This window comes from Chiroxiphia lanceolata, unplaced genomic scaffold (assembly GCF_009829145.1).
Source record: "Chiroxiphia lanceolata isolate bChiLan1 unplaced genomic scaffold, bChiLan1.pri scaffold_68_arrow_ctg1, whole genome shotgun sequence".
Classification (NCBI taxonomy): domain Eukaryota; kingdom Metazoa; phylum Chordata; class Aves; order Passeriformes; family Pipridae; genus Chiroxiphia; species Chiroxiphia lanceolata.
In genome coordinates, this window is record NW_022476533.1 from 68,726 (window position 1) to 83,972 (window position 15,247).

Below are 15,247 nucleotides of genomic sequence, written 5' to 3' on the forward strand. Positions count from 1 at the left end.
GGCCTCGTTGGTGGCCTCCCAGTCGGTGGCACGTTTCTTGTCCTCCAGCATCTGCTGCTCGATCCACGACTCCTCCGACGTCTTGATGGCGCTTTTCATCAGCGACTGCTCCGCCAGCTGCGCCGGGAGGGAGGGGCCGGGCTCAGACACGCCCACACGGGACACGCCCTCAGGAAGGCTCCACCCCCCAGGTACAAAGGGGTGGGGTCACACCGGGCCACACCCCCCAACAGGGAGGCTCCACCCCCCAGCACACCTGGTGTGGGCGGGGCCGCACCCCTGTGCCAAAGGCCCATTGGGACATGGCTCAACAGGCCACGCCCCCTCTAGGCCACACCCTCTAGGTCACACCCCAAACAAGCCATGCCCCCTCTAGACCACACCCTCTAGGCCACACCCCCAACAGGCCATGCCCCAAAACAGACCACATCCCAAAACAGGCCATACCCTCCAGGTCACACCCTCAACAGGCCACACCCCCAACAGATAACACCCTCTAGGTCACACCCCAAAACAGGTCACACCCCAAAATAGGTAGAAAGGCTCCGCCCCCATTCACATAGGTGCACTGGGCAAGCTGCTGCTGAGGGGGTGTGGCCACCACAGGCCACGCCCCTGCATGAAGGCCCTATTGGACATGCCCCTAACAGGCCATGCCCCCTCTGTGATGAGGCCACACCCTCAAGGCCACACCCCCAGGTTCCAGCTGGACACACCCCCAAAGGCCACACCCCCTGAGGCTCCACCCCCATGGGCACAGCTCCTCCCACAAGCTGCTTGAAGGGGTGGGGTGAGGGGAGGCCACTCCCACTGATCCCAGAGGAGGGTGGTGCCACCCTTTGCCACACCTCCTTTACACTGGCTCCGCCCCCTCAGGCCACACCCACCCCCGCAGGCTCCCTCTCTTAGCCCTGCACCAATGAGGTTCCAGCAGGGCAATGTGTAGCCACACCCACACCTGTAGGCCACACCCCTGAGCAGCTTACAGATTGGCTGGGATGAGGTCACAGTTGACCACACCCCCAACAAGCCACACCCCTCCTATTCAGGCCCCACCCCCAGGAGGCCCCACCCCCTGGGGCAGGGCCACAATGCCACACCCCCCAGGTCCAAATAAGGGCTTGGAGGTGGAGCTAAGTGTGGCCACACCCCTCCCATGGCCCTGCCCACACAGGGAGGGAGGGGAGGAGGGTCAGGGAGGGACCCCGAGACCTCCTGCACTGAGGGGGGGGGCCCTCCCACCCCATGGCAATGGGGGGCCCGGGGCCCCTCCCAGCCCCCTCAAAGCCCACCTATCCCCCGTTTGAAGGAGGGCAGACCCCTCCCCACACCCCCCTCAGCCCCCCTACCCCCCGTTTGAAGGAGGGAAGCCCCAGACCCCTCCCTAGACCCCCCAAGCCCACCTACCCCCCATATGAAGGAGGGTAGCCCCAGCCCCCTCCCCAGTCCCGCCAGTCCTACACACCCCCAGTCTGAAATAGGGCAGCCTCAGCCCCCCCAGAGCCCACCTACCCCCCATTTGAAGGAGGGCAGCCCCCTCCCCAAACCCCCAGAGCCCACCTACCCCCATATGAAGGAGGGCAGCCCCAGACCCCTCAGTCCCCCTCAAAACCCACCTACCCCCATATGAAGGAGGGCAGCCCCAGACCCCTCAGTCCCCCTCAAAACCCACCTACCCCCATATGAAGGAGGGTAGCCCCAGACCCCTCTCCAGCCCCCAAGCCCACCTACCTCTGGTTTGAAGGAGGGCAGCCCCCTCTCCAGCCCCCCAAACCCACCTACCCCTAGTTTGAAGGAGGGCAGCCCCCTCCCCAGACCCCAAATCCCACCTACCCTTGGTTTGAAGGAGGGCAGCCCCAGCTCCCTCCCCAGACCCCCCAAGCCCACCTATCCCTGGTCTGAAGGAGGGCAGCCCCCTCCCCAAACCCCCAAAGCCCACCTACCCTCGTTTGAAGGAGGGCAGCCCCCTCTCCAGCCCCCCAAGCCCAGCTACCCCCGTTTGAAGGAGGGCAGCCCCCTCCCCAGCCCCCCAAATCCCACCTACCCCTGGTTTGAAGGAGGGCAGCCCCAGCCCGACGCCGATGGTGGCCTTGTTGGGGTTGACCACGGAGTTGTAGTGGATGTTCCGGTGGTAGCTGACCCGGATCGGCTCGTCCTCGTTGTGCTGGATCCCGTGGAACGTGTTGATGGGCTCTGCGGGCACGGGGGGCACCCCACTGATCCATGGGGACCCCCAAAATAATGCCCAGGCACTCCCTGACCACCCCATTGCTCTGTGGGGACACCCAAAGCAGCACCCGGGCACTCCCTGACCATCCCACTGATCCATGGGGACCCCCAAAATAATGCCCAGGGACCCCTTAACCACCCTGCAGATACATTGGGGACCCCCAAAACAACACCTGGGCACTCCCTGACCATCCCATTGCTCTGTGGGGACCCCCAAAATAATGCCCAGGGACCCCTTAACCACCCTGTAGATACATTGGGGACCCCCAGAACAGCACCTGGGCACTCCCTGACCATCCCACTGCTCCATGGGGACCCCCAAAACAGCACCTGGGCACTCCCTGACCATCCCACTGCTCCGTGGGGACCCCCCAAGATCACCCAAGGACCCCCAGGAACCCCCCGACCACCAGTGGAGGACCCCTCTCTGCTGTCCCCAGTGCTTTGGTACCCCCGTGGTGACTCAGGGATTCCCCTCCCTTCTGCCTCCAGTGCTTTGGGGACCCCCTTCCCACTGTCCCCTGTGCTTTGGGACCCCTGTAGTGCCTTGGGGACCCCCTCTCTGCTGTCCCCCATGCTTTGGCATCTCTGGGGTGCCTCGAGGATACCCTGCCCGCTGTCCCCAATGCCCTGTGCTGTCTTGGGGACCCCCTTCCCACTGTCCCTGTGCTTTGGGACCCCTGTAGTGCCTTGGGGACCCCCTCCCTGCTGCCCCCCATGCTTTGGCACCCCCGGGGTGCCTCAGGGACCCCCTTCCCACTGTCCCCAGCGCTTTGGCACCCTGTGGTGCCACAGGGGCCCCCTTCCCACTGTCCCCCATGCTTTGGCACCCCCGGGGTGCCTCAGGGACCCCCTCCCTTCTGCCCCCAGTGCTTTGGGGATCCCCTCCCTGCTGTCCCCCATGCTTTGGGACCCCCGTGGTGCCTCAGGGACCCCTTTCCCACTCTCCCAATGCTTTGGGACCCCCGTGGTGCCTCGGGGGCACCCTGCCCACTGTCCTCAGTGCCCTGTGCTGCCTCAGGGACCCCCTCCCTGCTGTCCCCAGTGCTTTGGGACCCCTGTGCTGCCTCAGGGACCCCCTCCCTGCTGTTCCCAGTGCTTTGGGGATCCCCTCCCTGCTGTCCGTCGTGCTTTGGCACCCCTGAGGTGCCTCGAGGACACCCTGCCCACTGTCCCCAGTGCCCTGTGGTGCCACAGGGACCCCCTTCCCACTGTCCCCTGTGCTTTGTGACCCCTGTGGTGCCTCGGGGACCCCCTCCCTGCTGCCCCCCATGCTTTGGCACCCTGTGATGCCTCAGGGACCCCCTCCCTGCTGTCCCCAGTGCTTTGGCACCCCTGTGGTGCCTCAGAGACCCCCTCCCTTCTGCCCCCAGTGCTTTGAGGACCCCCTCCCTGCTGTCCCCAGTGCTTTGGCACCCCTGTGGTGCCTCAGGGACCCCCTTCCCACTGTCCCCAGTGCTTTGGCATCCCTGTGGTGCCACAGGGACCCCCTTCCTGCTGTCCCCAGTGCTTTGGCACCCCCGGGGTGCCTCAGGGACCCCCTCCCTGCTGTCCCCTGTGCTTTGGGGACCCCCTCCCTGCTGTCCCCAGTGCTTTGGCACCCCTGTGCTGCCTCGGGGACCCCCTTCCCACTGTCCCCTGTGCTTTGGCACCCCTGTGGTGCCTCAGAGACCCCCCCCCCCTTCTGCCCCCAGTGCTTTGGGGACCCCCTCTCTGCTGTCCCCAGTGCTTTGGGACCCCTGTGATGCCTCAGGAACCCCCTTCCTGCTGTCCCCAGTGCTTTGGGGACCCCTATGGTGCCTCAGGGACCCCCTTCTTAATGTCCCCTGTGCTTTGGCACCCCTGAGGTGCCTCGGGGACACCCTGCCCGCTGTCCCCAATGTCCTGTGGTGTCTCAGGGACCCCCTTCCCACTGTCCTCTGTGCTTTGGGACCCCTGTGCTGCCTCAGGGACCCCCTCCCTGCCATCCCCAGTGCTTTGGGGATCCCCTCCCTGCTGTCCCTCGTGCTTTGGCACCCCTGAGGTGCCTCAAGGACACCCTGCCCGCTGTCCCCAGTGCCCTGTGCTGCCTTGGGGACCCCCTTCCCATTGTCCCCAGTGCTTTGTGACCCCTGTGGTGCCTCAGGAACCCCCTCCCTGCTGTCCCCAGTGCTTTGGGGACCCGTATGGTGCCTAAGGGATCCCCTCCCTGCTGTCCCCAGTGCTTTGGCACCCCTGAGGTGCCTCAAGGACACCCTGCCCGCTGTCCCCAATGCCCTGTGCTGCCTTGGGGACCCCCTTCCCACTGTCCCCAGTGCTTTGGCACCCCCATGGTGCCTTGGGGACCCCCTTCCCACTGTCCCCAGTGCTTTGGCACCCTGTGGTGCCACAGGGACCCCCTTCCTGCTGTCCCCAGTGCTTTGGGACCCCCGGGGTGCCTCAGGGACCCCCTCCCTGCTGTCCCCAGTGCTTTGGGACCCCCGGGGTGCCTCAGGGACCCCCTCCCTGCTGTCCCCAGTGCTTTGGGACCCCCATGGTGCCTCAGGGACCCCCTTCCCACTGTCCCCCGTGCTTTGGCACCCCCGTGGTGCCTCGGGGACCCCATTCCCACTGTTCCCAGTGCTTTGCGGACCCCCTTCCCACTGTCCCTGTGCTTTGGCACCCCCGTGGTGCCTCGGGGACCCCATTCCCACTGTTCCCAGTGCTTTGCGGACCCCCTTCCCACTGTCCCTGTGCTTTGGCACCCCCGTGGTGCCTCGGGGACCCCCTCCCCGCCGCCCCCAAGCCCCAGGGAGGGTGCCAGGCCACGCACCGGTGCCGTACTGGTAGACCTCGACGGGGCGGTTGTACATCTCGGCCATGGCCTGCATCTCGATGTGGTTCCCGTGGCAGGTGCTCTTCCGCTTCCGGTTGATGTAGGTGGTGAAATCCTCGGTCACGTAGTTGGAGAAGTAATCGGCGTTTTTCATCTGGGGCAGGGGGGGGCAGTGGGGATGTCACGGGCATGGGGGGGAGGGACATCACGGGCACGAGGGGGATGCTGGGGATGTCACGGGCACGGGGGGATGTTGGGGATGTCACGGGCATGAGGGGGATGTTGGGGATGTCAAGGGCACGGGGGGGATGTTGGGGATGTCACGGGCATGAGGGGGATGTTGGGGATGTCACGGGCACGGGCATGGGGGGGACATCACGGGCACGAGGGGATGTTGGGGATGTCACGGGCATGAGGGGGGCATTGAGGTCGTCACAGGCACAGCGGGGATGTCACGGGCACGGGGGGGACGTTGGGGACGTCATGGGCACAGGGGGATATTGGGGATGTCACAGACATGGGGGGACATTGGGGTCATCACAGGCACAGGGGGGATGTTGGGGATGCCACAGGCACAGGGGGACGTTGGGGACGTCACGGGCACGAGGGGGATGTTGGAGATGTCATGGGCACAGGGGGAACATTGGGGACGTCATGGGCACAAGGGGGACGTTGGGGATGTCACGGGCACGGGGGGATATTGGGGATGGCATGGGGGGGATGTTGGGGATGTCACGGGCACAGGGGGGACATTGGGGACGTCATGGGCACAAGGGGGATGTTGGGGATGTTACAGGCACGTTGGGGATGTCACAGGCACAAAGGGGTGTTGGGGATGTCACAGGGGGACGTTGGGGATGTCACGGGCACAGGGGGACATTGGGGACATCACGGGCACGGGGGGGACATTGGGGACATCACGGGCACGGGGGGGACATTGGGGACATCACGGGCACGGGGGGGACATTGGGGACATCACGGGCACGGGGGGGACATTGGGGACATCACGGGCACGGGGGGGACATTGGGGACATCACGGGCACGGGGGGGACATTGGGGGTGTCACGGACACAGGGGGATGTTGGAGATGTCACGGACACAGAGGGACGCTGGGGATGTCACAGGTACGGGGGGGACCTTGGGGGTGTCACGGGCACGAGGGGGACGTTGGGGATGTCACAGGCACAGGGGGGACGTTGGGGATGTCACAGACATGGGGGGACATTGGGGATGTCACAGGCACAGGGAGGACGTTGGGGATGTCACAGGCACAGGGGGGACACTGGTGATGTCACAGGCACGGGGGGAACACCACGGGAGCCCCTGGGATGAGGAGGGACATGGGGATGGGGGGTGGCCCCAGGGACACTGGGGACATGAGTGGGGGGCCTTGGGGACACCAGGGGAACTCTGGGGACACTGGGGGAGCTCTGGGGACACTGGGGGACCTCTGGGGACACAAGTGGGGGGCCTTGGGGACACCAAGGGAGCTCTGGGGACACCAGGGGAGCTTTGGGGACATGAGTGGGAGGCCTTGGGGACACTGGGAGTGCTCTGGGAACATGAGTGGGGAGCCTTGGGGACACCAGGGGAACTCTGGGGACACTGGGGGGGATGGGGGAGCAACAGCAGCCCAGTCCCACCCAGCACACCGAGCACCATCCCAGCCCATCCCAGCGTATCCCCGAGCAGCCCAGAGCCCTTCCAGTCCCTCTCCAGTGGCTCCTAGCCCATCCCTGCACCCCCCAGAACTCTCAGTTGTCCCCCAGTGCCCTCCCAGTATCCCCCATATACCTCAGTGCCTCCAGTCCCCTCCCAGTGACCATCATGTACCTCAGTGCCTCCAGTCCCCTCCCAGTGCCCCCCAGTCCCCTCCCAGTCCCCTCCCAGTGACCACCATGTACCTCAGTGCCCCCCAATCCCCTCCTAGTCCCCTCCCAGTGCCCCCCAGTCCCCTCCCTGTAACCACCATGTACCTCAGCACCCCCAACTCCCCTCCTAGTCCCTTCCCAGTGCTCTCCAGTCCCTTCCCAGTAACCACTATGTACCTCAGTGCCTCCAAGTCCCCTCCTAGTCCCCTCCCAGTGCCCTACCAGTGACCACCATGTACCTTAGTGCCCCCCAGTCCCCTCCCAGTGCCCCCCAGTCCCCTCCCAGTAACCACCATGTACCTCAGCATCCCCAAGTCCCCTCCTAGTCCCCTCCCAGTGCCCCCCAGTGCCGTCCCAGTGCCCTCCAGTCCCCTCCCAGTGCCCCCCAGTGCCCCCCAGTCCCCTCCCAGTGCCCCCCAATCCGTCCCAGTGCCCTCCAGTCCCCTCCCAGTCCCCTCCCAGTGCCTCACCAGGTAGTCCATGCAGTGCTTCCTCACCACCTCGTGCATGTCCTGGTCTCCGTACACCTGATCCGCTGAGGGGGGGGGACACACAAAGGGACAGTGAAGGGGGGGGTGCCAGCCCCGTGCTGGGGTTTTGAGGGGCTCAGGAGGAGGTTGGGGGGTGTCTGGGGCTCACCCACGGCCCGGAACAGGCAGGCCCCGTCCTCCTTCATGCGCTTGATGATGAAGCCTTTCTTCTCCCGCAGCGCCTTCTCGAACCGGTGCTCCTGCTGGAGACACAGCCGGGCTCGGGGGGGGCCCTCGGGGGCTGAGGGGGGGCCCTCGGGGGGGCAGGGAGGGGGGGACACGACCCCCGTGTCGTGGGGGGGAGCGCAGGAGCGCCCAGGTGACACTGGGAGGGCGTGGGGACAAGGGGGGGCCAGGGGGGCTACGTGGGGGCATCCCTGGGGAGGGGGGAGTACAGGCAGGGGGGGGCAAGGGAGATCCTGGGGGGGGGTTACAAGGGGGGTCCTGGGGTGGGTGTGTGAAATGGGGATAAATGGGGGATCCTGGAGGAGCGGGCACATGAAATGGGGACAAGTAGGGGGTCCTGGGGGGGGGTTACAGTTAGGGGGGACAAGGGGGGGGGGGGTCCCAGGGTGGGTACATGAAATGGGGACAAATGGGGGGTCCTGGGGGGGTTACAGGCAGTGGGGACAAGGGAGGGGTCCCAGGGTGGGCACATGAAATGGGGACAAGCAGGGGGTCCTGGGGGGGTTACAGTTAGGGGGGACAAGGGGGGTGGGGGTCCCAGGGTGGAAATGGGGACACATGGGGGGTCCTGGAGGAGTGGGCACATGAAATGGAGACAAATGAGGGATCTTGGAGGGGGTTACAGGCAGTGGGGACAAGGGGGGGGGGGTGTCTCAGGGTGGGTACATGAAATGGGGACAAATGGGGGATCCTGGGGGGGTTACAGACAGTGGGGACAAGGGGGGTGTCCCAGGGTGGAAATGGGGACAAATGGGGGATCTTGGGGGGGTTACAGGCAGTGGGGACAAGGGGAAGTGGGCACATGAAATGGGGACAAGTAGGGGGTCCTGGGGGGGTTACAGTTAGGGGGGATAAGGGGGGGGGTCCCAGGGTGGAAATGGGGACAAATGGGGGACCCTGGAGGGGGTTACAGGCAGTGGGGACAAGGGAGGGGTGGGCACATGAAATGGGGTCAAATGTAGTGTCTGGGGGGGGTTACAGGCAATGGGGACAAGGGAGGGGATCCCAGGGTGGAAATGGGGGATCTTGGGGGGGGTACAGGCAGTGGGGACAAGGGGGGGAGTGTCTCAGGGTGGAAATGGGGACAAATGGGGGGTCCTGGCAGGGTTACAGGCAGTGGGGACAAGGGGAAGTGGGTACATGAAATGGGGACAAGCAGGGGGTCCTGGGGGGTTTACAGACAATGGAGACAAGGGGGGGGTCCCAGGGTGGAAATGAGGACAAATGGAGGATCTTGGAGGGGTCACAGGCAATGGGGACAAGGGAGGGGTCCCAGGGTGGAAATGGGGACAAATGGGGAGTCCTGGGGGGGTTACAGGCAGTGGGGACAAGGGGGGGGTCTCAGGGGAGGCACATGAAATGGGGACAAGCAGGGGGTCCTGGGGAGGTTACAGTTAGGGGGGATAAGGGTGGGGGTCCCAGGGTGGAAATGGGGACAAATGGGGGATCCTGGAAGGGGTTACAGGCAGTGGGGACAAGGGGGGGTGGGTACATGAAATGGGGACAAATGGGGGATCCAGGAGGGGTTAAAGGCAATGGGGACAAGGGAGGGGATCCCAGGGTGGAAATGGGGGATCTTGGGGGGGTTACAGGCAGTGGGGACAAGGGAGGGGTCCCAGGGTGGAAATGGGGACAAATGGGGGGTCCTGGAGGAGTGGGCACATGAAATGGGGACAAGCAGAGGGTCTGGGGGGAGTTACAGACAGTGGGGACAAGGGGGGGTCCCAGGGTGGAAATGGGGACAAATGGGGGATCTTGGGGGGGTCACAGGCAGTGGGGACAAAGGGGGAAACAGCCAGCAGGGATAAGGGGGGATCCAGGGGACACGGGGGTAAGGGTAGTGGGGAAAGGGGGAAATGCCAGGGGAGATCCCATGGGGGCACAAACAGGGGGAAGAAGGGGAATGGCAGGGAGAGCACGAACAGCAGGGACAGAGGGGGATTCCAGGGGGGCACACACAGGGGATCCTGGAGGGTGAACACCCTAAACGGGAATAAAACCTTTGCCTGACGCACGCACGAGTGATGGGAAGGGGTTGACACCTCGGGGATGGACCCCAAACCCCCTCAGGTTATCCCGGTGTCCCTCCGCCGTCCCCCCCAACTCTCCTCCTTTCCCGGCCCCGCCGGTCCCCGCACCTGCTCGGCCGTGGCCGGGTCCATCTCCACCCTGCCGGCCTCGTACTCGTCCTCGCTGTTGTAGCCTCCTCCCGCCTCGTCGGGGCCGGGGCTGCCGCACCCGGGGCCCAGCCCCAGCCCCAGCCCGATCCCTCCGGGGCCGGACCCTCCTCCGGGCCCTCCGCTGGGCCCGGCCCCGCCTCGCCTCCGCCTCTTGCTGTGCCCGGGGCCGCCGCCGCCTCCGCCGCCGCAGCCGGGCCCGCGGGGCTCGGGCAGCCCCAGCGCCGCCGCCTCCAGCCCCAGCAGCGCCGCGGGCCCATCCGCCGCTCCGGGCCCGCCGCTGACGGGCCCTCCAGGCCCGGCGGGCGGGGGGGAGCCCGCGGCTCCGGGCAGTCCTGCCCAGCCCCGCAGCGGCGGCGGCGGCGAGGCTCTGGGCCGCGGCCCCCCCACGCCGGGACCCCCGGGCTCTCCGACGCCGCCGGGGCCGCGCTCGGGACCCGCGTCCGCGCCGCGATCGGCGCCCGAGTCCTGGCACGAGTCCGCGTCGCCGTCGGGCGCCGGCACCGGCTTCTTCTTCGGGAGGATCGTCATGGCCGGGCGCGCATGAGGGGAAGGGGGGGGCTCCGGTGTGTGCTGGGGGGGGGGAACCGGGGAGGCCGCGCGACCGCGCGGGTTGGGAGGGGGGGGGTTCGGGGCGCTACCCACGCGGTGCTGGCGGTGCCGGGGCCCGCTCGGGGCGGGGGCTCGTTCGGGCCCCCCCGCGGGAGGCGGCGGGGCCGGCGCTGAGGGGCCGCGGGCGCTGCGGCCGCCGGGCCCGTGTCAACATCAACAGCGGCGGCCCCTGACCCCGCGCGCGCTTCCGCCTCGCCCGCCGCCCGCCGCGCCATTGGCCGGCGCGGGGCCGAGCGGCGCCCCCATTGGCTGAGAGCCGCGCGGGAAGTCCCGCCCACCCCACCTTCTTCCTCCCCCTCCCAGGCCCGCGGGGAAGGGGGAGAGGCGGGACCGGCGTCGCCATGGCGACGGCGCGGCCGCGCGGCGATTGGGCGCGTAGGGCGGGGAGGCGGGCTTAAGGGGAGCGAGGGTGCTGATTGGCTGCCGCGCGGGCTGTGGCCTGTCCGTCACGGATGAGGAGGTGACAAAGCCCCGATTGGCCCAAGGCGTAGTCCCGCCCACCCCGCCTTCCCATTGGCTGCGACGCGCGACCTAATTTCCTATTGGCTCAGACGCGGCGGAGGCGGGACCGATGCGATAAGCCACGCCTCCTGCATATACCACGCCTATTTAGCTGCCAATCTCCGGCCGGCCCCGCCCCCTCCCCTTCTTCCCAAGGGAGTCCAACTCGGGAACCCAAATTCGGGACCCCCCTCAGCCCCACTCCAGCACAGACCCTCGGCTCTGTTTCCATCTCCTTTATTAAAACACATGACAGACCCCTCACATTGCAGGTGGGACCCCCCACACGCCCCTCAGGAATGAGAGTAGGACCCCCCCTTCACACCTCTTGGGATTGATGGTGGGACCCCCCTCAGCCCCTCTGGGAACAAGGGTGTGACCTCCCCTCACACTCCTTGGGAATGAGAGTAGGACCCCACTCACGCCCCTCAGGAATGAGAGTAGGACCCCCCCCTTCACACCCCTTGGGAATGAGGGTGGGACCCTCATCATACCCCTTGGGAATGAGGGTGGGACCCTCCTCACACCCCTTGGGAATGAGGGTGGGACCCTCCTCACACCCCTTGGGAATGAGGGTGGGACCCCCCTCACACACACTCTTGGGAATACGGGTGGGACCCCCGGGATAGTGGGTGGGACCCCCGACACCCCCTATCCCCCAGGGGCACCCAGGCCACTGTCCCTGCCCCTCGGGTGGGTCCCAGGCACCCAGGGAGGTACCGAATCCCCCTCTGGAGGCCTCGAAGACCCTCCTGGTGCCGAGTGACCCCTTGAGGGGTCTCAGGGGGGTCCCCCAAGGCTCAGTGGGCCTTGTGGCGGGGCCGGTCGAGGCCGCGCTGGGCCGCGCTGAGCTGGTAGCAGGCGTCGAGCAGGAGGGCACCGGGCACCAGCACCCACAGCCCGTTGATCCCCACGAAGTACACCCAGAAATAGAGGGGCCGGGGGTCGCTGTGGGTCCAGCCCGCCTGGGCCTCGGTGGCGAAGTACAGAACGTCCCCGTAGAGCTGCCCTGGGAGGGGGGGGACATGGGGACATGTGTCACTCCCCCCCAGGGTATGGACACCAGGACAGGGGGATGGGGATATTGGGACACCAAGAGAGCAATGGGACAGGGATGGGGACACCAGGACAGGGGGATGGGGACATTGGGACACCAGGAGAGGAGGGGGACAGGGATGGGGACACCAGGACAGAGGGATAGGGACATTGGGACACCATAAGAGCAATGGGACAGGGATGGGGATAACAGGACACCACAGGGAATGGGGCTGGGGGACACAGGAAGGGCTGTCACCCCCTCAGGGCAGGGACACCAGGACAGGGAGATGGGGACATTGGGACACCAGGAGAGCAGTGAGACAGGGATGGGGCAGGGGGAATGGGGCTGGGGGACAGAGGAAGGGCTGTCACCTCCTCAGGGCAGGGACATCAGGACAGGGGGATAGAGACATCGAGACACCAGGAGAGCAGTGGGACAGGGATGGGGCAGGGGGAATGGGGCTGGGGGACAGAGGAAAGGCTGTCACCCCCAGGGACATCAGGACAGGGGGATGGGGATATTGAGACATCAGGAGAGCAGTGGGACAGGGATGGGGACACCAGGACCAGGGGACACTGGGATACCAGGAGAGGAGGGGGACAGGGATGGGGACACCAGGGGGAATGGGGCTGGGGGACACAGGAAGGGCTGTCACCCCCACAGGGTATGGACACCAGGACAGAGGAATGGGGACACCAGGACAGGGGGATGGGGACATTGGGACACCGGGAGAGGAGGGGGACAGGGATGGGGACACGGGGGGAATGGGGCTGGGGGACACAGGAAGGGCTGTCACTCCCAGGGCAGGGACACCAGGACAGGGGCATGGGGACATTGGGACACCAGGAGAGGAGGGGGACAGGGATGGGGACACCAGGACAGGGGGATGGGGACACCAGGGGGAATGGGGCTGGGGGACACAGGAATGGCTGTCACTCCCTCAGGGCAGGGACATCAGGACAGGGGGATGGGGACACCAGGGATGTGGGGAAGATAGGGATGGAGACATGAGGAAAGCAGGGGGCAGGTGGCACAGGGCTGGGGACACCAGGACAGTCCCAGCCCTACCGAGGGACACGATGAGCTGCAGGACGTAGCGGGACGGGTGACGGCGCAGGAGGGCGAGGAAGGTGAGGAAGCTGAGGGGGCCCCAGGCCCAGGCAGTCACAGTCTCCATGGCAACCGTGAAGTCATCGCTCCTGGAAAGGGGGCAGGGGACACACGGAGGGCTCAGCCCGGACTCCCTGGGGCCTTCAGACCCCTCCTCCCCACCTTCGCACCCCCTCCCCAACTCACGTCATGTAGCGGCTGTCGGCCTTGGCGTACTCCTTCCCTGGGGACATCGGGGGGTCACCGGGGGTGGGGGGCAGGCAGGTGTCCCCCACACCCCCCAGGGGATCAGGGCACCTCGGGGACCCCAAGGCCTACTGCCAGCACCCAGGTGTCCCCCTCCCCATGTGCCCAGGGAACCTTCAGGACCCCCTGATGCCCCTGGGGACCCCTCCCCATGTGCCCAGGGAAATTTCAGGACCCCCCTGATGCCCCTGGGGACCCCTCCCCATGTGCCCAGGGAAATTTCAGGACCCCCTGATGCCCCTGGGGAGCCCTCCCCATGTGCCCAGGGAAATTTCAGGACCCCCTGATGCCCCTGGGGACCCCTCCCCACGTGCCCAGGAAAACTTCAGGACCCCCTGATGTCTCTGGGGACCCCTCCCTACGTGTCCAGGGAACCTTCAGGACCCTCCTGATGCCCCTGGGGACCCCTCCCCATGTGCCCAGGGAAATATCAGGACCCCCCTGATGCCCCTGGAGACCCTCTCCATGTGCCCAGGGAACCTTCAGGGCCCCCTGATGCCCCTGGGGACCCCTCCCCATCTGTCCAGAGAACCTTCAGGACCCCCTGACGCCCGCGGGGACCCCTCCCCAAAGGCACCCACGTGACCGGGACCCTCCCCAGGGCCCCCAGCCCCACTCCGGGGTTAGACCCCCCCCTGCCCCAGCGGCTCCCCCCGTTACTCACAGACGTCTGCCAGCAGCCCGGTGTCGGCGGGCAGCTCCCGGTGCCGGAGGCTGAAATATCCCTCCAGGATCCCGTGGATCCCGGAGCACACGAGGAACCAGCCCAGCACCAGGCGGCGGGCGGGGCTCCTCGAGGCCCCGCCCTTGGCCCCGCCCCCTCCCAGCGCCCACCCCGCCCACAGCAGCGCCGCCGCCGCCACGGCCACCGCGCCTGCGCACTGCCAGCCGGGCCGCGCGCCGGCCACGTAACCCGGCAACGCCAGTGAGCGCGGCCAATAGGGGTGCGCGCTCGTCTCCATGGTAACAGCACCGCGCCCTGAGGGGAGGGAAGGCGGAAGTTAGAAGAAGGAAAGGTGGGGGGGAGCGCCCTCCAGCGCCCTCCGGTGCGACCCCGCACCGCGCCGCACGGTCCCCTCCCGCACCGCCGAGCTTCCCCTCTGCCCTCACAGCCCCCCCTCCCGCACCGCCCGGTCGCCGGTGCCACCGCCGCCCCGCTCACCTCAGCCCGCGCCGCCGCTGCCGTCCCGCTTCCCGCCCGCCCCGCGCGCCGCTATCCCCGCGCCGCGCCCGCTAACGTCGCGGCCAATGGGAGCGCGGCGCCCCCGCGGCCGACCAATGGGAGCGCGGCGCCCCCGCGGCCGGCTAATGGAAGCGCGCCCCGCCCGCCCCCACCGCCCGCTGATTGGCCGCGCCCGCCGCTGGGGAGATGTGGGACCAGGAGGCGGGGTCTCCCGTCGAGGGCGGGGCTTCTCAGGCCGCCCACGGGGCGTGGTCTCACCTCGCAGTGGGCGTGGCTTCTGGTCACTGAGACCCCGACCTCCCCCAAGGGCCGTAGGGAGCCCCCCCCTCCCGGTACCCCCATGGGGTATACAGGAGCCATATGGCCCCCCCTCCAAATTATATAGGGGCCCCACAGACCCCCACTCCACCCCGGGCTGTATAGGAGCCAGGTAGACCCCCCCCACCCCCCAAATTAAATGGGACCCCCTTCCCAGGGCAGTATAGGAGCCAGGTGGACCCCTCACCCCCCAAATTAAATAGGACCCCCCCCAGGGCTGTATAGGAACCAGGTGGACCCCGCACCCCCCAAAATTAAATGGGACCCCCCCACCCAGGGTTCTATAGGAGCCAGGTAGACCCCCCACCCTCCAAATTATATGGGACCCCCCCACGGACACCCCGCCCCCCAGAGCTGTATAGGAGCCATATGGACCCCTCCAAATTATAGAGGGCTCCCATGAACCCCCCCCGGATATACCAGAGACACCCCTCCCATGGAACTTCCCCCC

General features: G+C 67.0%; 2 protein-coding genes across 5 annotated transcripts in view; both read right to left on the bottom strand.

The window, feature by feature from the left end:
- Positions 1–10,501, bottom strand: part of LOC116781845 (OTU domain-containing protein 5-like) — an 11,095-nt gene extending 594 nt beyond the window's left edge. Inside the window, exons 1-6 of the mRNA XM_032677607.1 lie at positions 9,749–10,501; positions 7,534–7,627; positions 7,365–7,429; positions 5,021–5,177; positions 2,045–2,193; positions 4–117 (exon numbers count right to left, since the gene is read on the bottom strand). Coding sequence (XP_032533498.1) covers positions 4–117; positions 2,045–2,193; positions 5,021–5,177; positions 7,365–7,429; positions 7,534–7,627; positions 9,749–10,318 — 1,149 coding nt within the window. The 5' untranslated portion in view covers positions 10,319–10,501. The remainder of the gene's footprint in view (positions 1–3; positions 118–2,044; positions 2,194–5,020; positions 5,178–7,364; positions 7,430–7,533; positions 7,628–9,748) is intronic.
- Positions 10,502–11,121: 620 nt separating this feature from the next.
- Positions 11,122–14,504, bottom strand: LOC116781849 (3-beta-hydroxysteroid-Delta(8),Delta(7)-isomerase-like). 4 transcript variants are annotated; one of them, XR_004354998.1, is made up of 6 exons: positions 14,458–14,504; positions 13,960–14,274; positions 13,236–13,272; positions 13,008–13,138; positions 11,417–11,909; positions 11,122–11,280 (listed from the first exon to the last, which is right to left on the bottom strand). XR_004354998.1 is itself a non-coding variant. In XM_032677620.1 (5 exons), exons 2-5 carry the CDS (start codon positions 14,255–14,257, stop codon positions 11,701–11,703), a joined length of 675 nt encoding a protein of 224 aa, XP_032533511.1. In that variant the 5' UTR covers positions 14,258–14,274; positions 14,458–14,504; the 3' UTR covers positions 11,122–11,700. The 4 variants fall into 4 exon arrangements, 1 of the variants encoding a protein (XP_032533511.1); XR_004354997.1 differs by having other exon boundaries at positions 11,348–11,909; XR_004354999.1 differs by lacking the exon at positions 11,122–11,280 and adding an exon at positions 11,354–11,384.
- Between the last annotated feature and the right edge of the window lie 743 nt (positions 14,505–15,247).

Bases quoted from the DNA above. Each gene is read 5' to 3' on its own strand.
- LOC116781849 (XM_032677620.1), bottom strand. From the start codon at position 14,257: ATGGAGACGAGCGCGCACCCCTATTGGCCGCGCTCACTGGCGTTGCCG. The intron at 13,273-13,959 runs GTGAGTAACGGG...CGATGTCCCCAG, and splicing joins CGGGCTGCTGGCAGACGTCT to GGAAGGAGTACGCCAAGGCC. The intron at 11,910-13,007 runs GTAGGGCTGGGA...CCCCCCTCCCAG, and splicing joins GCAGCTCATCGTGTCCCTCG to GGCAGCTCTACGGGGACGTT.